General features: G+C 47.1%; 1 protein-coding gene across 4 annotated transcripts in view; it reads left to right on the top strand.

The window, feature by feature from the left end:
- The first annotated feature begins 3,047 nt into the window (after nucleotides 1-3,047).
- PRAG1 (PEAK1 related, kinase-activating pseudokinase 1) overlaps nucleotides 3,048-22,667 on the top strand; it is a 35,275-nt gene continuing 15,655 nt past the window's right edge. The window contains exons 1-6 of one of the 4 annotated variants that reach the window (XM_088163762.1): nucleotides 5,213-5,329; nucleotides 5,458-5,557; nucleotides 5,644-6,035; nucleotides 7,182-8,998; nucleotides 16,941-17,092; nucleotides 20,309-21,042. In XM_088163762.1, the coding sequence (XP_088019888.1) occupies nucleotides 5,751-6,035; nucleotides 7,182-8,998; nucleotides 16,941-17,092; nucleotides 20,309-21,042 (2,988 nt within the window). In that variant the 5' untranslated portion in view covers nucleotides 5,213-5,329; nucleotides 5,458-5,557; nucleotides 5,644-5,750. Of the gene's footprint in view, nucleotides 3,155-3,409; nucleotides 3,546-3,944; nucleotides 4,070-5,212; nucleotides 5,330-5,457; nucleotides 5,558-5,643; nucleotides 6,036-7,181; nucleotides 8,999-16,940; nucleotides 17,093-20,308; nucleotides 21,043-22,667 lie in introns of those variants that run through there. The other 3 variants (XM_014888277.2, XM_088163764.1, XM_088163763.1) reach the window with 3 other exon arrangements.

The raw sequence follows: 22,667 nt of genomic DNA, 5'->3' as shown, positions 1-22,667 counted from the left end.
GAGCAAATGAATAACAGTGCCTGTTGGTGGTTGGCATTCTGATCTGCAGATTGTCATGGCAGCTGGGGTGGGATGGGGGGCTGCTGCCTGCACATGGACTTACGTTAGCAATTTAGGCCTTCCCTCCAGTCCCACAAGGTAGACAGGTCCTACAGAGTTCATATTTTTGACCTCCAAATGTTAGCAGTGAGGGTAACTCCCATGGAGGGTGGTTAAGAGACCACATCCTTCATTCTTCGTGTCTGATATTTTTAATCTGCTCTTCCTGGACTGGAGGAGAAAAAGAGCACAGAAACAAAGCCACCGACTTCTGGAGTAGACAAAAGGTCTGCAGTGCACAGAGAGGCAGCTTCCTCTGTGCACATTGACTCAAGCAACTTCTGACTGGCTAACATCCCCAGGAGCCTGCTGGAGGATGCCCTTTGCCCTTTCACCCCACAGATAGTAGATGCTGGCACTGGTTGCCCCTGGGTCCATCACAGGTGCGTTTTTTTTGCTGCATGTGAACAGGCAAACTGGTGGCAGCACAGACAGTGCCACCTCACTTCCACACACAAGATCTACCAGCTGTGACATCATGGGCAAGGCTGAAGTCCTGGCAGGGATAGGCAGACACTCCAGCACATCAGGGACCATGGCCAGGAGGAAATTTGTGCACCACAAGTAGAAACTCAGATTTGCTCAACTACACAGTGTAGACCATAGCTGATAAAAGGTATTACAATTTTCCTGTTGCTGGGTATTTTTAAGTCTCTTGGAGTAAAAAGCACTATTGGCACCAGCAATCTTAGTAACTGCGCAACTTTGCTGGTCATGAGTGATGCTAAATTTGCCTCCAGAGAGCTTCACTTCTTTTGTCTGCCTACAGATACACTCACTGTGGGTTTGTGCCTGTTTGACTGCCTGTTCCCAAGGGGTTACTCTTACAGATGACACTTTGAAAACAAGACACAGTGATAGGTCTCCCTTCTGCCAGTGAGGGATGGCGCTTGAAGGTCCAGTTCTCCTAAAGTTTCCCTTTGTGCTATCAGGGTTGCTCTGAGTTATGTGCCTCGTTGCTGTGACAGCATTCCGGAAGACAATACGTTGAGAGACATATGGCTGGCTAGGATATGGAGTCATGTCTTAGCAGGCATTGGGTACTGCTTTCCACTTGAGAGGGCTTCTTTTCTGCCAGTTTTCTTGGACATTGAGAAAATACCAAAACTGGACAATGATGAATACTGTACTGGGGAAACCATGTGACTTTACAGACATATAAAATCTATCATGCTTGGTCTCAGACCTTACCGAATAATTGTTTCATAAAAACTAGAGATTGTTCAATTTTCTACTGAAATCTCTGGGCATTAACAGGCTGATTTAATTAGAAAAAACCCAACTTTAATTATCCTGTAATCCCAAGGCCTCTGGCATGGGAAAAGTTTTCCTACTTGGGGTAAATATCTCAGGAGAATTCACTCAGTTCAGTGCTGTTCCAGTTTGAACATAGCATGAATTTCAAATCTGGTTTTTCTTCTCAAAGCTGTCCTTGACTCTTCACTAAGAAGGCTTGCTGAGAAAATTATAGTGTTCTTATTGAAAAGAGTGGAGATCCTTTTTAAAGTTTTGGTATGAAATTCAGATACTTGAATTTGAAGAAGTATACCACGCTCCAGGATTAGCCAGCCATGCAGCTACAACCTCATCCGGGCTAGTTAGAGCTAGGTTCTTTCCTTCAAACTTTCTAAAATAGAGAAAATGTCAATAATTTGGGCCATTTGTTTTCCCAGCTCATTTTCCCCTCCCACAGACGAGTTGATCTCTACTGGTAGAGAGGTTTCTGTCATGGTGAAGGCATTTCTGAGAGATAATTTACTTGTATGACCGGGTGCGCTGGCACTGGGATCCCGCATATGAAAAGACGCAGCAAATTGTGAGCGGCTTACTTGAAAAAAGAAGCGGGAGATTGTTAAGCAGATGTCTTCATCCAATAGAGCAAATTAAGTGGAGGAGTTCTGGGGTCTCTGGACTGCTTTAATAGCTGATCAAAAAAGAACATGAGCAGACAGGCACAACTGTAAAAGACCAGCCAACCGGGATGTTTGCAAACTGTGCTACTGCCAAAATTCCCTGAAGGGGAAGAATTTCACTGGGATGATTGGTTCCTGAGAAAGATATTTTTTTTCTGTAAGTGCTGTGCATGTCTCCAGTTTCTGTTTTGTTATTTAGGGCTTGGATTCTCCATTATGCAAGCCTATTTGCCTTTTTAATCCACTATTATACATGAGACTAGGATGGCTTTGTTGCACTAAAAGAGCAGTGACTTAAGCAAGAAACTGAACTAAGGCTCTGCCCAGGGCAGGAGAAGAAATGTTTTGGTTTTTCCTAGTTTTGAAGAATTTAGATGCTCAAAACTACACACCACAGAACAAGTACCAGGGTAAGTGAAGACTACTTCTTTTCCAGCCTGCCCTAAAACATAGCTCAGACACTACAGTGAACATAATCTCATCCTATTTCCTTTAATGAAGCCCAGCCTCCCATACCAGCAGAGGTTTGAGATTTTCCTGAGATGCTGTCTGCAGTTTTTGCACAGTGGTGTCAAATCCTGATTTCAGTTGCGGCCAACTTCTCTCCCTTCCACAGCATTCCTTCGAGATGAACTTTACCCTGTTGTTGTCTGGCAAGCTCGACGAAGATGAGTGAACCCTCTGAACCTTCTAGCTCCCTGTGCCTTCCAGCTGGATCACTAACGTCTTCAAGGCTGGTGTCGGGGTGCGGGGTGGGATCTGGGCTGCTGGCTATGTGGATGTTTGCATGCCCCGGGAGCTGACGCCCGCCAGGATGTTGCTGAGACAGAGCCCGTCTGCATGAGCGCTGCTGGGGCGGGGATGCTGTGAGGATGTGGCTGCCAGCCGCTCACGCTTCGCAGGGCGCGGGCAGAGCACTTTGTGAGAGCAGAGAAGCACGGAGGGCACCGCTCCCGCCCGGGCCGTGCCCGAGGGGCGGGACCGAGGCGGGACCGGGGCGGGACGGGGCAGGGCGGGGCGGCCGCTGCGGCCGCTGCTTCCCCGGCCCACGCGGGTCTCGCTCGCCACTCGCCCGGTGGCGGCCGTGGCCGGCGCAGCGTGGAGCCGAGCCGAGCGGATCCCGCCGCCGCCGTGGGAGCTTGGTGAGCAGGGAGCTGCTGCCGGGGCGGGCACCGGGTTTCCGCCTCTCGGGACAAGGCCGGGCTGGGAGGGACCCCTGCGCCGCCACTCGGGGCCGGGGCGGGGCTGCCCGGGGGCCGGGGCGGGGGGGCTGTGCTGCTGCCCACCGAGCATGCGGGCGGAGGGCCGAGGCGGGGGTCTGTAGCCGGCTCGGGGCGCTCTCCAGTCCCCATCGGCACCGCCGCCCGCCCCGGGAGCCCCGGCGGGCTCTGCCCGGTAAATTTTTCCCTGTCCTGATGGGCGCCCCGGAAGGACCGTCTGGCAGCCAGAGCTACTTGGGCTAGGGTTTTGGGGCTTTTCTTTGCACCGGAGCATCATTGCACCGCAGCCTGGAATATCTATCCTAGAGAACAGGTAGCCGTCACATCGGGTCCTCGCCGGTGGCCCGGGACTCGCAGGGGCTCCTGGGATGCCTCAGACCCAGGTCCTGGCTCTCGGCTTGCCCGGGGACAGCCCCAGGTCCTGGCTTTCAGTCCCTTATCCCCCGCCGATCCCGGCCTGTTTCCCCGCGCGGCGCCGCGTGGGTTGTTGCGGGTGGGTCCCTGGTGCGCAGCCGGCGCGTGGACATGGGCCCGACCCGGGATCTGGGCAGCGGGAAATGACGGCTGGAGACAGGGAAACCCTGGTCTTTAACAGGCATTTGGCAGGGCCGCATATTAAACCAGAAGTGAAGAGTTTTTTCTGGCTCCAGTGCCTGCTTCCCTCACTTTGATTTTTCTTTTTAATTTGCTGGCTCTCATCAGGACACTTGCTCAACTTTGAGTGATGCTGGACACTGCATGCTAGATCTAAAAGGAAACGAAGGATAAAATATTTTAAAAGCTGTTTTCCCTGCAAATACTGTTAACCTCGCTGAAGATGCTGGAATATGCCTGAGAGTGAGTCTCTGCCCTTTGGTTAATTCAGACTCTATGAAGTCCATGAAAAAACCTGTCTAAAACAGGTTTTCCCTAAAAAAAGACACACAGCAATCTGTTTGGCGAATCCCACGATATTCCCCCTTTTTCCTGCTTTTTCAAGAAACAGAATTTATTAGCCTGCCAGACAGAAGGAGTCTGCAGGTACTGATGGTTTAGCCGATCACTCTTCCTATAGGTGACACTTGAATTCGGTGATGCATGTGGGTCAGAGGCTCTCTTCCCTTCACTTTGTCCCACCTAGTCTCTTATTAGTTGTCTCTCTTTATGCCATACAGTGTGTGTGGCTGTTGGAGGAGCTGGCCAGGGCATCTCTGAGCCCAGAGGCAAGAATCTTTACTGCAGTGCAAGCTGTTTTAGGGGTGGATGCGATTGCAAAAGTGTCCATAGCTCTGGTGGTGTTCCAGTATGCGTGTGTGGAGGAAGTGCTTAAGGATCAGGCTGGTAAATTTTGCTCATGTGCCTCCAGAACTGGAGTGTAAAAGTGCCTGTTCACTTGGAGACCCTCAGAAAAGAGGCCTCCGTTTACCTGGGGATCAGCTGGCCAGGGAATAATGACCTAAACTTGGTTAGATGAGGAAGGACTCTATGAAGCCACGTGGGGGAATTGCGCATCCTGACACCCTTAACAGCCAGCTGCATTCTCTGTCTGATCTTCTTTCCTAATCCACTGTGGATTAATCCAGGTTTGTGAGAGTCCTTCTCGGAAATATCTCCAAAGTTGTTAGCTCCAGGTATCTAGCTACTGGCTAGAGTGCAATCAGACCTGGCCAGGAGGGGGGTGGTGGGGACAGGGATACAGGAATGCAAGAATGTCTTGTTCTTGGGGCATTTCCCTCCTGGGGAAGGAAGATGGAAAGGAATCTTTGTAAGCAATCCAAGGGCAAAATGTTTCTTCCCTTGCAGACAATGAATCGTTTCAGCGAGCTGACACTGTTACTTGTGGCTCTTGGCAAACAAGATAAGAGCATTCTGCCAGACACTTGCTCAAATCAGTGCCAGCCCCAGCCTTGCTGATTGCCTTTCCCTGGGTGGGAGAGAAGTCTTTGTGTACCACGGCAGTAATCACAGTGGTGCTTCTGGGTGAAGGAAGGTAGTTGCTGGTCCCCTTGGTTACAGAGTCTCTGATTCTGGTCCTTGTCTCCAGGCCTTTTTATTTTCCAGAGAGAGGATGCCATTTTGGAGAAGAAATTTTTCCTGTCGGGCTCTGCTTGTGAGGCTGTGAGCAGCTATTTCCAAGACCCCTTTTCTTTACCCTTGATCTAAACCTTGCATGAGGCTGGTTATACACGCTGATTAAGCAGGGATCACATAGAAATGCTGCTCAGTTGATGTTTTCTCTATTACAGAGCTATGGTTAGAAGCTGAGGCTTTTCAAGTGATTGTCTGGGCTTTAACTAATCTGTGAAAAAAGCCTTGTAAACAATATGCCTTTGTGATGGAGGCAGAGTAAGTGTAATTATCACCTGTCCTATTAAAAATCTTCCCACTTGGGGGTATAATCAAGCTAATCAGACAGTGTTGTGCTTTTCCAGATGACTAGGTGATCCTTTCGAGTGGCTCAGGAACAAATGCAAAATGAGCACTGAAGGGCAGTGCAGAAGACGCAGTGGGCTCTCAGTCTGACCACGAAGATTTGAAGATGTCTGCGTGCAGTGCCTTTGTACAACACGTTTGGAAGCCTGGCTCCTGCAAAAACTGCTTCAACACAAAGAGTTCCCATCGACTGCAAACACCACCAGACGTAGGAGCTTGTGGCGTGCTCTCGGATGGAGCTAGGACCAAGCCCGAGACCCTTGTGTTGGAAGACGAAGGTGTAAACAATTCACACTTCTCAAAGCCAACAATTGCTGTGAAGCCAACAATGATAAACTCGGATGTTTCTGACACATGGGCGGATGTGAATATGAATGCAGATCTATCACAGGTAATGATTAATCCAGTCAAAGGATGACTTCCCATTACTTACCTATCCTTCGAGTGCTAGGAATATCTGTTACAAATGTTTCCTTCCCTTTGTTTTTCCTTCTGGTCTTGCCTCAGGTCTTTAAGCCATATATTGTTTTTTCAGTGTATCTTTGGGTGAAGCTGAATGAGCTGTTGCTCCTAAGCCATGTGCAGAGGAGCTTAAAAATATATTGTTTGTTTAGGAACTTCTGTTTTTTAAAGGAGGATGTGGGTTATTTTCCTGGAAAGTTTTACTGAAACGATGTCTTTTCTGGTTGCAGTCAGTGCTGACTGGATCCATGGTCTTTGTGGGTGAGGAAGAAAGTACCCTGCCTTACTACTCTTTCCTACCAGTCTTTGCCAGAGCAGTAATTCCCTATGGGTGTAGCTCCTCGCCCTGACCAGCTGATACCAGCAATGCCTCAGCAGAATGACACATAGGCTGCTGCCCCACTGCCTGTGGCATAGGTGTGCTCCTATTTCCCCATGCCCCAGAGGCGAGTCGGGGCTCACCAGCTCTCTTAGCCTCTCACTGCTGTCCCTTTCTTTTCTTCTAAGGGGTGAAGGGCACACGAGTGCAAGATGCCATTGTTGGTGGCGTTTGATCTGTGCATGCAGATTTGGCATGCCTGCTCCCCAATCCCTACTTCTGAGCATGGCCAAGCTGCTGTCCCAAGATAACCCATAATAGTTGGTGTCTATGTTCTGGAGTCACACACTCTGGAACAGTGTGAAATGAAATTAAAATAAGCAGAGAAAGGTGCAAATATTTCTTCACTCTCTGAATCATTAATTGCACAGTGATTCACAGACAGGATGACAGGTTGGACATGTTTCTGGCAGCAAACCCATAGGAAGAGAAAGGAGAATGCCTTGTTCCAGTGCATTGTTGGTAATGCAAGGATTACAAATAGTCCAGGAAATATGACAAGTGTAGTTTTACCAGAAAATGTTTGTGGAAATCAGTGGTGGGGTGAGCACAGCAAAATAGATGGTGAATTCGGGGGTAGTGTTCTGCAGAGCTTGGCTTCTGTTTTTGCAGTTTGTGGGTTTGTTTAAATTTTATTTGTTTTTCATTTTGCATATGCATGTTCTGACAGGGCATTTGTCTTTTTGACCCATACAGGTCAGTTGGGGTGTGATTTCTGGCAAGCAACTCCTCCTGAAATCAGGAGACGCACAGCGCATCTGCCTTGACAATTTTGCCAATGGTGGGGTGAGAAAGCCCCTCCTTCACAACCAGCCCAATGACTGCTTGTCTTGCTGTCCTCCCAGCTACTCCATGGTGGGTCTGCGTGACCTGGAGAGTCGAGTGGAGAGAAACGTCTCCATCCACAGCCTGGTACTTGTGGGTGAGGTGGGCAAGCAGGAGGACAGAGTTAAAGACAAGTTTGCACTGCCTCATCAGGTCCCCTGCCCTAATCTGTCTACCTTGGGGGACAGAAGCACCACTAATTCCAGCAGAAACACTTCTTCCCAAGCTAGAGAAGGAGCAGCGCTGCTTTTGGGGGGTGACTGTGGTCACATCTCCTCCATCTTTGAAAGCGAAGGGGGTGAGTACTGTTCAATCACGAACTGCCTCAAAGAACACTCAGTCCCGTGCGAGCCATGTTGCACAGAGGAAAAGGCTTCACAGTGTGAGAAGCAGAGTCACTCTCCCAGTGGATGGAGGCAGCAGGATGCTCCAGAGATTCCAAGGCCAAGTGGCCGGGCAGTCAAGTTCAGCGAAGAGGAGCACAGAGCTGCTAATGTGGCCTTCTGCATCATGAAAGACCAGAGTGATCCTCTTCCCTATGCTTTGTGTTCAGACAGGAAAAACCTGGCTCTCCACACCAAGCCTGCCACCCTCCCTGATTGCACAGGAAGCTGCAAGGCGGCTGCCCTTCCTTTGTCCCAGAAGGATGAGGACTTACCTCTCCCTGGGGAGCCCTTTGTCAGTGAGGGTTTAAGCACCCCTCAGGAGGCTCTGGTGGAGCCTCAATGCCCTCGCCTCACTAAGCCAGCTGATGGTGATCCCATCTATGCTGAGAGCACCAAGAGGAGGAAGGCACAGCTGAAGGCTGGTGGCAGCCAGGCAAAAGCAGAGAAGCTGGCCCACGGCACTGCCAAGGAGAAAGCTGATGGGTTGTGGAGGGATGGTGGCTGGGTTTCGGGAGGTGAGAAGGAACACCAAGACTCCACTGGCCAGGTGGCAGCAAAGATAACTGTAATGACAGCACACACTGATGATGAACATAGGACAATATTCCTCAGCAGCCCTGACTCAGCGGTAGGAGTTCAGTGGCCATGTATCAGCCCCACTTCCCACCCCAATTTTGGGACTTCATCACCTGCTATTGAGTCTGGACAGATTTTCCAAGCATCTGGATGTGAAAACACCACAAGATTTCATCTGGCAGCTCCTGTCAAGACCTCACTTACTGGGAGTCCAGCCATTCCCCCAAAGATGTCCAAAAACAGCCAGCCAGCCAGTGAGGGTACATGTGTGCCCCCAGTCAGCTCCCACTTGGGAAGGTTTGGTGATGACAACAGCCATGATGGAGCTGGTGCTCAGCTGCTGCCAAGGAGCTGTACTGATACAGGTGCCTTTGGGATGACCTCTTCTCCCTGCACTCATGTGAATGGGGTCTCTGTGGAGGAGCCCAGCAGAGGCCTGGCAGGTTCATCCTATGACAGGAGGCAGAAATACTGTAACCCAATGTGGACCACGCAGTGCCGAATAGAGGAGGAGGAGGAGCAGGAGGAAGAGCAGGGGGTCTTAAACCACCCATGGACAGTAGGAGCTGAGAGTGGAAGAGCTGGTTCTGACTTTGTGTATGATGGCCCGATACTGGAGAGCCAGTATTTTGGAATGACCAAATCTTCTTTCTCCTTTGATTTTCCTAAAGACAAGAGCAATGGTGTGGAGTTTGTACCACCACAGCTGCCGAAAAAGCAGTCTAGGTACAGCTCCATGAGTGTGTGCATGGTGGTCTATTAACACTTTGCAATTGAGATGGTTGCTGCAGGAGTTCATTGACTAGGAGGTGCTTCCCATTCTTTTTTCCTCCTTTTCTGTCCAAAGGTTGGCTTTCAGGAGCATGGGAGGTGACTGCACAGCTGAAAAGATATTTGCCTTTTTGCTCTGAAAAGCTGTCTGGTCTTTGCATGTCATGTGCACTTGTAAGAACCCTTCATGGCTGCAAGGTACGGCCTTAATCCCAATATTCAAGTGAGAAAAAAGTCCATGCCTGGAATGGCTGGTATTTCCCAGGTCAGATTCATTGTGTCTTGGCAGTTCCTTAATGTTGAATAGCATAGAAAACCTGGGGTTGAAATCTTCACTTGTAGGTGGGACTGGGCAAGCAAGGGCCTTCAAAATCAACATTTTCAGTTTGGCTCTAATGATTTTCTGCTTTCAAAGTGAACTCTCAAAGCTGCAATTTCCCACGGAGGGCTCCTTGCCTGCAAGCAGATAATTGCAGCTTGCTCTGCGTGGGCTTGTTATGTGTGGGAGCCACCTGGCTTCAGACAGCCTTCTGTTCTCCACTTTCCTGGAAGTCAGGTTTGCAGGCAGGTCAACTGTAGGCCCTAGAAAACAAAAGTGAGGGAGCTATCTGAGAAGGAAATAGCCCTGCTAAACAATTAAAAAAACCCCTCAGGCTTACGATACTTAGTGTGCATTTAGTATCTGTAGTGCGCATCGCCAAAACAAACAAACAAACAAAAAAAAAAACGAAAAAAAGGAAACAAAGAAATAAAACAAAGGTCAAATGAGGGAAGAAAATTCGTTTTTCTCTCCATTAATTATGTTGTCTGAGCATATTAGGGAAGGATACTTTCACCTTTTGCAGGTGTCCCATATCTGCTTTATTGTATGTGGCAGTTTTGCTGCCTGAAACTGTATTGCACAATAGATTTGATGCCAGCTCCTTGATTTAAAAGTCAAGAGAAGAAGGGATGTGTGTTTGGAGGAGAACTTGGCCTTAGGGTCCGTAGTCAAGCTTATGTGTAGGCATCACTGACCTCCAGGTTGAGACTGAATTTTCAGTGTGTTTTGGAATTGGCTAGCCCAGGAAACTAGTCTTTTAAATTGACCAAGAGGTGAACAAATGAGGTTTCTCAAGGGAAATGAAGAAATTACAAGTGGCTTTAGTTCCCCTTAATGCTGGGCTTCCTGCTGTGATGCCATATGCCTGCTGGAGTCAGAGGAAGCAAAAGACCCACAAGCAAATGAGCACACAGATGATTTTCTCTCCTCCATGTTGGTGTTATGACACCTGAGGAGTGTGGAGCATTTTCTGCTACTTTGAGGGGCTATTTCATGCTCCTGCTGCAGTTGAGCTGTGCCAGTTATAACAGTTGCTTTTGAGTCATCCTGATGAAAGCATCTGTGTGCTAGAAAGCCTATATGGAAGCAGGCAGGGAAACTGAGGTCAGGCAACACGTGGCATCCATGACTGGGATCTCCAGCAGAGCTATAAACCCTGCCAGGCTGACGTAGGTGTTGGTTACCCCCTGTGGCTGAAGGGCAGGTTATGCTACAGGTATTTGTCTCCCAAGGGCCTTGATGCCTGTAGCTGAGCTGTGGGGCACCTTACTCAAAAGAGCTTAGTTCTGCTTCCAGCTACTGAAGCCAAAGCCCAGCTGGCTGAAGAGCAGTAAGGAGTGATCTGATCAGACTCAGGTTTTGCAAGCCCCGCTTTGTTTCTTTGCTTTGAGGGTGCTTTTGTTTTTGTCTCAAGCAAAACTGTGGCTGCTGTGAGCGTGTCAGCACAGGAACCAGGGCAGTGGGAGGGATAGCTGCACGCACAGCTGGTAAAATCACCATAGTGGCACTGTGTCACACTGGGCAGTTGTTGCAGCTTCGGGCCATGGCCTACTGCTGGAGGAGCATCCCCTCCATTTGTCCTGGGCTACAGCCAAATATCTGAAGAAGCAGAATCACAAAGATGACTCTGAGGCACATCATACTCTCCTAGTCCGGGAAGCCTGTGAACATGTCCTTGTCTCTGATGGAAGAACCACTGATCCTTCTGTTAGGCTTACATACTTCTCACACAGAGTGCCTCAGCCCAGAATGTTCCCTGGTGGCTCAGCTGCAAAAGCTCCTTTGGCAGTTGGAGGTGAAGCCAGTGTAGACCTGGTTATGACACAGGCTTGGTGCTGGGGGCTTAGCAGATCAGGGTTCATGTCAGCTGCAGGAAAGGCATGTAACCATCCTTTTTCCTTCTAGATCTCAAGCTGAAGCAAGGCATTTAATGCTGGAAAATTAGGTTTGCCTGTTGGATTTCCTAATGAAACTTAATTGCTTGTTTTAAGGAAAACTTGAATGTGTGTTTGAATAGTTATAAAGCAGAGAAAGAAAAAAATTAGTCTAGATTTTGTTTTGTTCATCTTGGTTTTAACAATTAAAAGCAGACAAAATTTTTACAGGGTAAATTCCTTCCAGAGACTGAGGAAGCTGTCTCTTAGGATGGCAGAAAGAGCAATTTCAGGGAGGTTTAAAAGTTGTCACAAAAAAAGGAAAATAATTAATTTGTCCCTGTTTTCTCCTATATAAAGCTACTCTGGATCTCTTGCAACTGTTTCTTCATACAATCCTCTTTTTCTGCTTGTTTGAAAGGTTATAGATATTTGATGTTTGTTTGGTCTGAAACAGGATGACAAATAAGGCAAGATGGTGGCTGGTCTTCTTCCAAAAGCTGGGAAGGTGGTTGGCTATGGAAGGAGCTCACTGGGGAGACTAGGATACCCAGGACATGTACGTGCAATGATGATTTAATGCTCTTTGGTTTAAAATGCTCTAGTATGGCCTTCAGTTTCTTGGCACAAGGAATGAATCTTTGCTGAAATTTATGTCTCTCTTATGCAGAGGATCAGGCTTAAGTGATCCTCATGGTTTCTTTTGGCGTCTAAAACCTTGATGGCTAATTTATTTCATGTGCCTCTTAAAGAAAGAAAGAGGCTTATTTTCATCAGCCTCTTAAAGAAATAAAACAGTGATGCTGTTTTGCCTCTTGAGCTGTTTTTATCACAATTAGTGCCAGCTTCAAAAGGCAGCGCCAAAAAAAGCTTCTGAAATTTTCTGAGTGTGCTGGCATGGGATAGCAAAGGTGCAGCACAGCACTTCCCCACACCTGTCATTGCTGAATGCAGCCAGGGAGAAAGAGCCTGAGGAGCCAAGATTGCCTGTTCTGGTGCTGCTGCCACTGCTTGATGCAGGAGGACACAGAGCACAGGAGTGTTACAGAAGAGTTGCAATGCTGGGAATTGGATCACCAGGAGAAGAGCCAGGTGTTGGGAACTAGATCACCAGGAAAAGTGCCAGGTTTGTTTCTTGCTGAGGAGGCGGTTTTGGCTGGTGGGGCTGTGCTGTGTGTTCCTTGCCAGGAATCAGTCTGTGACGGAGGAGCAATTGTACTTGAGGCAGAATATTCCTCTTTTCTTACCATTCCCGAGGTGCCCGTTTCTCCTCAGAGCTCAGTGTCAGGATGTATCCCAGTGACAAAACACACTGGTTTATGATCTATCAGCTTATCTTTTAGGAGAGTTTGTTTCTTTTAAAATTAAAGTCATTCACTCTTCTGTGTATTTCCTGTCTTACCACTTAAGAAAGCACAGAGTTGGAAGTTGAAATGAGATTTTTTACCTTCTTCACCACATCAGAGTATGCAGTGATTTTTAATCACTTCATTTAATTTTTGACCCACCTACCATCTTAATTCTGTGCCCTACCTGAATTTTCCTGTGTATCTCCAGACTCCAAATCCTCATTTCAACTTAATCTGTGCTACATAAAGCACCTCTGATACCAGGAAGAGCAGTGTATCCCTCTGAACAAAGCTAGGAGTTCTTCAAAATCCTTTCTTTTCCGTACCTCAGTTTTCTCCATATTTGGCAGCTGATAGCAGAAGGATAAGTACTAATCTAAGCTTCAGATGTTGTAAGCTCCTGTATGCTGGGTTTTAATTTCCCTCTGCAACCAGGGGAAGATGCTGGAAGAAACAGCAAGTGTCAAGAGGAGGAAGATATAATTATTCAAGTTTCATGATAGACAAGCATATGGTACAATGATGCTTCCTCTTGTGTAATAATTATGCCTAGCCATATATTATGTTTGATGCTGTAATGCAGTCTGGCCTTTTCTGTACATAAGCTCCATTATTTTATACTGGGAGGGAGTGTCTTATTGACATTATCACCAAACACCTCTTGGAGTGCAGTTTGCTGTGTGTCCATTTTTGTGTGTTCTCTGTTCTCCTCTCCTCATTCCTCTGTCACGTGATTTATAAAACTCGGCATGTCTGTTGTTTGTTCAGTCCTGTCATCTGTGCTGAGAAGGAGTGATCTCCTCCTGCTGACACAGCAAGGCTGGGAGACCCCTGTGATGGCACTGCAGAGTGACCATGGCTTTGTGTGGAGCAGAGTTGCCTAATACATCCTCCAGTGCTGCCAACAGGCTGCCCGTGGGATGGCTGTGGGAAAGGAGCAAGTGGGACCCTGGCAGCTTTTCGTCTGAGGGGCTTCCTGCTCTCAAAACCTGCCCCTTACACTTGTGGAAAGTAACCATATCTCCGTGTGAAATCTCAGACAGGAAATTCAAGTTGAAGATATGTCCAAAGTCTAGGGATTCCTGGGGCAATATCCCAAGGCATGTGTGTCTTCTGCAGTTAGGGGAGCCAAGCTTTGGTGCCCATCTCCACTGTCTCTCTGAGAAGTGCAAAGCATGCAGTTGGTGATGCTGGAGTCTCACAGCAGCATTAGGTAGGACCCTGATCTGTTAAGAAATGTGGAATTATACACATAGCTACTGGTCAAATTGAAACACAAGAAAGATGAAGCAGACCCTGACCAGAGGTGAAACGTGAGACGAGGGAAATGAGCTGTGTCCCCTTTCAGTGTTAAGAGTCCAAATTGTTGGTAGGTTTGGGGGATTTTGTTTTGCTTTGGTGTTTTTTTTTACAAGACCTCTCTTTCCAATCTTTACTTGTTTTAGGCAGGACTGTGAGAATCTTGTGGAAAGTCAGCTGGATGAAATTGTTTGATGGGAAGACTTGGAAATAGGGAACTTGAAGGGTTGCCTGAATATGCCAGGCTGTTGCGTGGAGGATGTTGAGTAACTGAAGTGTATTTAAAGCTACCACAATAGTTGGAGAGCTAAAAATCTGTGAAATCCTGTGGGTTTAGGCCATTAGATTGGGAGAGCTATTCTGGTGACCTGTTCTTTATGCACAGGCACAGGATGAAGGCTCTGGTGTTGTTCTTGAAGTTGCTGGTTATGTTTTAGCTGCTGAGCAGGCATTTTTAAATTTATGTAAATTAACTACTGTTACATCTTTCTGGAGTGTAGCCCACAGACGTTAACAAGTCAGTGGTGCAAGGCACAAACCCAGTATTTTCTTTGATTTTAAGATGGGTTGTGCTCTTTATTTCCCACACCCTTTGGTGATTTCCAATAACCTTTGGTGAAAAGGGCAAGACAGAAAATAGCCACCTGTGCCCTTGCTCTCAGGTGAGGTGGAAGGAACACTAGCAAAGCAGGGGATGTTTGGGTTAGCTGTAAATCAGTGTCCCACAGGCTGTTCTAGCAATGAGCTATTCAGCTCTTGGGGTGGAATTTTACTGAAATGGGAGAGTTTGACCTTAGCAAGTTTTCAGTAGTAATTCTTTGATAGAGTGTGTGGTATTTTAATCTGTGCAGGCTGCACCCTGGGCTTCAAGCAGCTCATAGGAAAAGAGGGAGATGTGAGGCAGAGGTATTTCCATTAAGTATTAGCTGGCCTGGCTGTAACATCTGAAACAAGAGCAGGATGTCGTTTAAGCAGCAAACAATTTCTATTTCGGTGCGCCTATTCAGGAACTGCACTTTACATCAGTCACGGTGGTGCGGGGAGGAAACTGTGCTCTTTCTGCATCTGACTTCACCAAGTCACTGAGCGCAGCAAGGGCAGCAGCAGCCAGCACGGCTCTGGCTGGCGCAGCGTTGCTTGGAGGAATAGGTGTGGCTGTGCACAGCGGACCTTGGACTGCGCCGAACAAAGTCTCATCTCTCTCTGAGTGCAGGAATGGTAAGGCAGCTCCGCGAGTTTGTGTTTAGTGATGGGAAAGAAATAGAAATGCACCAAGTTTTCGGGGGGAGCTGGGGGAAGGAATGTGTTAGAAAACATCTGATCTGTGTGAATCGAGACTGGATATCTTGCTAAATCTTCTTTTCTGATGGATTCAAATGCTTCATTGATTCTTGCCGGGTCAGACAGTGTTCTGGCATGGGTGTGCACCTTTGTATTTTTTTCCACCCAAATTACTAAATGTTAAACATCTGAGAAAGTTATAGGATAAAGCTATATCTTTATAGTACAAAAAAAAAAAGTTTAAGTGTAGTTGGTTGCTTTCAACAGCATTAGTCATAACAGATCTAAACCCCTCAAACTCTCTCTCTCTCTTCCTCCCTCTCTCATTTTTTAAACCGGCTTGTGTGGTGCGTTGTAAAGTTTTGTAAATCATCCCCAAGAGGCTTGCTGTGATAAATTCATCACTGGTGGAAGACCAGTGTCTCTGCTGAAGTATACCTGAACTGGTTTTTATAGCCTTATTTTCATCAGCCCTTGAGTATTTTTAGACCAAGGCTGCTCAGGCAAATGAGGAAGTCTGGCAGAAGTTTCTTCCGGGCTTCTCATACACTCTGCTCTCCATGTGGTGATGTGGACACAAGAGTTAGTGCTTTGTCTTGATTGGGAATTAAACATTTCTCAGTCTTCAAATAAAAATCTGTGTCTGCTGTCCTTGGGAGTTTTGGATGAGGAGAGGTCTCGTGCACGTGACCAGGGTGTGGCAAGAAAACGGTCGTGCATGTCTTTTGTTTGTCTTTCTCAGCAGCCATTCAGCTGTCTGATTAGGAAACGCCGGATACCTTCCAGCAAGATAGCTGGTGAAAGTCCTTTTACTTGTGTACAAGTCTGCCACTAACTTTTTTTACATTCTTAATCAACGTTTTGAATTTTATCAGCAGATTGGCAGTTATACTTAAAAAATGTGGACTGATAACTTTTGTTTTCTGGCTGAGTGGGAACTGTACCAATGCTAGGAGTGTTTATGCTCTTCTGTGCTGCCTGATTTCAACAGTTTCTGTTGTTTTCCAAGGCAGAAACATAAGAAAATGCAGGGGAAATTATTTATCTTAGCAAAAAATACTGCTTGCCTAAACTGGTCACTTAAACCATGACCCAGTAAGTTATAAGCCCAGTTTGTGGTGGGTTTATTTATTTTTTAGGTGGAAGCTGCATGGTAAACTGTAGGTCTTACATTAAAAACTGTGTCGTAGGTTCATGTTTTCTGCAGAGATGCTTCTTCTTTTGTAAGGTGTTGGTTTGTTACTGTGATGCATGTTTGGAGATGGACTCTGCTGCTACCTATACCTCTATCATGAAGGAAGGGGTTCATACACACAGCCTCGACCTGCCTTCTGTAAAATAGGAGGAGTGGTGCTACTTCCTTCCCTTGAGAACTTTGTTGAAGGCAAACACTGGTGGGTCCCCACTTCTGAGTGGCAGTGGCCAAAATGGAATGTGGTCCAGGACCTCACATGTTCTAGGCAAAGGAGGTGCAGACTGGGGCTGGATGCTCTTAGCTCACTGGCTTTCCCTCTCGGTTCAAGCACAGCAGGTTTGGCATGGGGACTGCAAGCCTATAACCTGCTCAGAGTCTGCGGGATGCAATTCCCCAGGTACTGGAGAAAGAAGAAAAGTGCACTGGAATGAGGTAGTCTGGTGTTATAAGAGACTGTGCAGTATAAAGAGAGGCAGAGAGCAAACTAAGGCTGCTCTCAGGTTGAGTTTCCATGCAAAAATGCATGCAGGGTATCCTTTTGCCATCTGTCTCCTGACTTCTCTTTCACTCTCTCTAGGCTGAAAATGAACCCAAATAACACTGAATTGGAGAGAGTCAGCAACAGCTCTGCAGAGAGCCTCAGCCCACCTTTCAGGAGCGCCCACATCAGCTTTATGGCTGGCTCCAGCGACAGCCTTGACTCGGACACACAGACCGGCAGCAATGGCAGTAAGTGACCACTGCATACAGGAGAGGTAGCGTTGTACCTGAGGCTCTGTGCTGGGACAGCATCCTCAGAGCAGGGATCACAAGGGTCCAGTCCCCAGCTCCCCCAGTGACCCTTCATCTCTCCACTTCTCCTACCCTTCTCCCTCTTGATGCACTTTAGATGAATGTGGCAGAGTCAGACCAACATCACAGGCTTTTTAGTCTTTCATTCATTCAGTACATGCCAGTATCATTCACCCTGTAGATCTCCTCTGGTCTGGATAAAATCTCGATATAAAAACAATCCTGCTTGTGTTTCATGCATTTCACAATGTCACAGGTAGCCCTGCTATAGAAAGTCCTGCATAGATTTGAGGAGTACCAGAAGGAGTTTTGTACTAGAGGTGATCTCTCCCTCCTTGTGTTCCCAGTTATTTCTTAAGGGGAAAAAATCTGCCTGCACTCGTTTAACTGTGATTAAAAAATACTTACTATGAAGTCACTTTTCTCATCAGTGCGTAACTTAGACGTGCACTAACGTGTTCAGCAGCTCAGAAAGTATTTCCTTAGCAAGAGCAACCTTCATGTAGTGGAGGTTCTCTCTTTCCAAGAGCAACAATGTACAGCAATAAAATTAAGAGTCAGAGCTCTGAAAACTCCTTTTTTCCACTGCTAACTTGGAGTCTGAGAGTGAGACCTTGCCAGAAAATTGTACAGGGGTAAGAAAAACTTACCCCCAAAATATATTGGATATTTACTTACTAGGCACAGAAGCAATTTGCTGTCAAAAATAAGGACAAGAGGATTTCTCTGCCTTTACTAACAGAAGCAACTATTTAAACTCATCCAGGGAAAGATGAGTTTTTAAATGAATACTCGAATGCAGTTTGTCTTGCTGATGCAAGCAAGAAGCTGTGTGGTCTGAGTGAGGTGAGTTCAAATTAATTGGCTATGCTGTCAGATGGTTAAAATATGAACTGGAGGGGAGATTTTAAGCCCTTGACACGCAGAAGGACTCCATGCTGAAAGTGCAGAACACTGCTAGGAGAGTTGTGAAAGACTTTAATTCATTACTCTCTGCTTGGGGCAGAGACTAGCAGCATATTAAGAAAACTTAAGAGGAGTTTGGCATTTGTGGGCTAGGCATGTGGACAAGATTCCATGTTGCCAAAGATTCCAGTCCTGTTTTTTGTTTCCTAAGACTCTCTCAAGTAACTCTTGTCTCTTGAAACAGGGATTCAGCTGCATGTCCTGGCAGAGATGCCTCTGGTGAGGTACTCGTGGACTGCACGCAGAAGAGTTTTTCTTGGCTCTGTCCTCCGTCAAAGCCCTGTGGATGGAAGTGGCAAGTGGTGCCATGCTGAATGATCCCTGCCTGTGGCTTTTAGCAGGGGTTTAACGGAGAGAATCTCTCCTGTGGACCCATTAGAGTATGATGTGGATGTCTGAGTTTTCACTAAAGCTTAGGGCATGAATCTCAATTGTTAAACAGATATTTGTCAGCTGAAATTGGACAGCAGTCACTTCCTGGGCAATTGGGTGTACAATGCAGGCACACACCTGGGACAAGGGTCCGACAGGAGTCAGAGAGCTCGGCACCTAAGCTCTGGGCCAAAAGAGACATATACTGATTCACATTTCCTACAGAGCTGTTTCTGATCATATTGTCAGAAATGGGCTGCTGAAACAGCCTTGCATGGGAGAGAAACCTGCAGAAGCTGAAATTAGTGCTGTTCATTCCTGAGGTATCCCTCGGTGATCTTGATGTGATGGGATGGATTACAGGAGGTACATACAGAGAGCCTTGGCAGTGGAGGAGACAAATGAAAATTGACCAGTGCTACCAAAATCTGGTGAGGAAGGATAGGGCCAGATGGTGCCAGCATCCACTCTGGCAGCCGAGAACCTCAGAAGGTGGAGCAGGCTGGGAGCTCAGGGACCTGAGCCCCTGTACTTGGTGGTTGTAAGTGGCTGCTGGTGAGTCACTTCGGCTGTGAGGAGACAAGTGCCTTCTGCGGGCTGACACTGAAACTGCCCCAGGACACTCCTCTGGAGCAGGCAGAAAGCCCTGTGAGGAAGTGCCTACTGGCAGCTGAACCCTCAGCAGGAGCTTTGTGACCAGGAAGACTCGTTTGCTACCACTCTGCAGCTTTGGAAAATAGATTTAAATAAAGCAATAGGTCCTGCTATCTGCTAAACTATTTGCTCAGAGCAAAACCTCACTTTTCACCTTTTAAGGTTTACACTTGCATGAAAGTTGTTAGCAGAGTCCTGTTTGTCATTCAAGTGCAATAGATAAATTCTTTTAAATGATTGTCTCTCTTCTTTTAATTTCCCCTCCAGTCCTCACTTCTTCTGTATCTATGACAGGAAATTAATGCTCTTTATTTCAATGTCAAATCACCTTTTTGTCCATTTTTTTTAATGTCCCACTTCTTTCATGGCATGTTAAGTGTATTACCCATCTCCTGTCTGGCCCAGGTAGGAAAGCAACTTCTATGGCTGCCCAAAATGAGCCAGCCATCCCAACCCAATCCATGTGGAGATGCTTGGGTTTTAGTGGTATTTAATGGGGCCAGCCTGCCCTCTGAGCAAAGGAGTCTTGCAATAAGTTGGGAAACAGGCAGCGGGAGAGAAGGTCAGATTTTTTTTCAGCAAGATAGAAATTGCCAAAATCCCAGGCTTGCTCAGCGAAGCAAGTGTGAAGTGTGAGAGAAAGGTTTGATATACTTGGAGTGCTCTAGTATAGCCAGGGGGCTGGAGCTGTGTGCCATGAATCACTCTCTCCTTATCATGACCTGCTGCTGAAGCACTAGGTGGCATCTACCAGGTGAGAGAGGCTGTGTTTAAAAAATTCTCCTTGTATCAAGTGCTTCATTCTTACCTTCCTGTGGATGACATCACTGCTTAAATATTTACTCTCTACTACCTTTTTACTACTGTATATGCAGTTCGTAGGGGAGTGGTTTTCAAGGGTGGGGAAGTGCATTTCTCTGGATCGCTGGTTGCAGCCTGCTTTGCACAACCTGCTCTATTAAACTGGATTAAATCCCTAACCCCTCCTGTGAAACTTTGCAGTTATGAATAGGAAGACTGTGCACTGGGTTCACATGTAATTTGGGTTGCTGCTTTCTTCCCAGCCAAGGCCCTGGGGGTGGCAGGGATATGGAGAAAGACCTGTGCTCTCAGCCTGCAAGGACCACTCATGGCATCTTCTTGTGTGTTGCTATCTCCTAGGACACTCATCTGAGCCGAACCACTCGCCCCCTCCAGCTGAGAGCCAAGTGTTTCCCCCTGTCCCTTTCCTTTCTGTCTCCACTGTGGATGGTCCCTCCTCTGCCCCCAGCTGCCCACCGCCTCTGCCCCAGAAGAAGACAGTAATCAGAACTGTGTCTTCTCCAGATGGCTTTTTTGGGGGACAGGCGTCTTCAGGCAAAGCAGCTGGTGCTGCCAGCCCCAGGCTGAATGTCAGCCATTCTGAGAGCAATGTGTGCCTCCAAGAGGAGCCTCCCTTCATTCACCCAGCCAGCCTGGGGGACCGCCCTGGCACCTTCTCCTCCTCTGAGTCCCTGGAGAAAAGCTCCAAAGGAAACAACTACTGGGGCTCAAGCACTGGTAAGAGCACAGGGGCTTGTGGCCCCAGCAGAAATCTCCAGTCCCTCTCCTCCTCGCAACTCAGTGTGTCCAGCCAGGTGTCCTCGGCCTCCAGCCTCCACAACCTTTTGAGCAACATTGACAGCAAGGAGGGGGTGTACAGCAAGCTGGGGGCCCTGTACGCTGAGTCCCTGCGCCGCCTGGTCGCCAAGTGCGAGGACTGTTTCATGCGGGAGCAGAAGAACGAGCTGCATTTCAGCGAGAACAACTGGTCCCTCTTCAAGCTGACATGCAACAAGCCCTGCTGCAATTCGGGGGACGCAATTTATTACTGTGCCACTTGCTCCAAGGACCCTTCTAATACCTATGCTGTGAAGGTAAGTCCATAGCCAGGAGGTATCCAGGCTTATCTCCAGCTTCTAAGTGGAGATGTGTGCGCTAGCACATTGTGTCTCATACAACACCTTGTTTTCTCTTCTGGTATTTCTCACAGGTGAAGTTAGGCAAACAAAACCTCTTCCAAAATTGCCACTTTCCCCCTACTGCTTGCAAAGGTTTATTTGGAGAAGGAGTTTTCATTGTAACAAATGCCAGTCAGATGTAGCTTATTGCTAAAGGAGTCTGAAACCCAACTATTTTCTTTCTTTGTGCAAATACTCTGCTGTAAACTCAGAGGCATTCGGCTCTCATGACACAAGCTTATGAAAGGCTGCTCAAAAGAGAACATTTTTGCCTCTGCCTGCCTTTTAAGTGGAAGCTCTGACCCAGATACTGAGTGCTTATATTATCTTGAAACTACAGACAATACGATACTGCAGATCCCAATTAAACAATGCAAGGCTGACCCAGACATGCTGTGTAAGGTCAAGTCTGAAATATTTTCCTGTAATTCCATGGAATACATGTTTTGAAATGGAAACTTGAGGTGCAATAGTTCAGCTCTTTGAAACCTGGATAAGTAAGCTTATTCAACCAGTTCCACAGACATTCTATGATTTTGGGTTCTTGATCAATGTTGCTACTTGAATACAGAGACTTTGATTTCTGCTCTGACTTAACACTGGGGACATCTCACTGCTGCTTATTCGTCAAGTTGTTTTCAAAGCCTAAAGTAATTCCCCAAAAAGCACTGTCAGAGATGCATTAAGGAAGGAAAAAAAGGGAAAAAAACTCTGCTGAATAATTTCTACCATTATGAACTCTAAGAGTTGTTCTAGGATGCTTTAAAACATCCCTAGGGGATGTTCTAGTCAAGTGATAGCTTAAAAGCCAGTCCATCCTAAAGGAAGTACAGTCAACCCAACAGGGGGGCTGTAAATAACCAGAATTGAATTAGATGAGATCTTGCACCAATTCCTTAGTCCAGCAGTCAAAGCTGGTCTTGTGTGTTATACCTAAATCCATCACAACTTTCTTCCTGAAGTCTAAGAACTATGCAGTGAACTGCTGTGCTCCTTTTCAATCTGCAGTTCCTTGTGGCTCGCCCACATCTTTGCTTTTGTCTGCTGTGTTAGGTGGGGTAGCTCAGCTCTATGTCTGTAGTGCATGAATTCTTGCTAAGGCAGAAACAGCATATTTCAGCCTCTTGATAGGACTGCACTTGTGTTCCTGTGTGTGCCCTAGGTACACTGCAGAGTGTCTTAAAGTCAGAACCACTGCAACAAGGCCATACTCTGTGCCAGTGTGGTGATGTTGTTTATGTGCTTATCCAGGTGCATGGATATGATTCCTGTGTGCCAACATCCCTTTGACAGCCAAAGTAGGGAATGAATAATTGTGAAACATTACAGTTGGCTGATTCCTAGCTGCCCTTTCTGGCTTCTGTATAGATTTTTTGACATGAAATAGATCACAGGCCTGTAGTTGAAATTAGACTTGGAGAGCTCAAAATGGGCAGAAGATCAGACTTGAGGCAAGGAACCTATAGAGAAGCAGGAGCCAGTGTCTGAGCTATGCACAGACAGACATGGCTATGTATAAAACAGTTTAGAAATGGCTTTAG

The sequence above is a fragment of the Sturnus vulgaris genome, chromosome 4 (genome assembly GCF_052056855.1).
Source record: "Sturnus vulgaris isolate bStuVul1 chromosome 4, bStuVul1.hap1, whole genome shotgun sequence".
In the NCBI taxonomy this organism is placed as follows: Eukaryota; Metazoa; Chordata; class Aves; order Passeriformes; family Sturnidae; genus Sturnus; species Sturnus vulgaris.
Note: the sequence above shows the minus strand (reverse complement) of the source record. Positions and strands in the feature narration are given on the sequence as shown.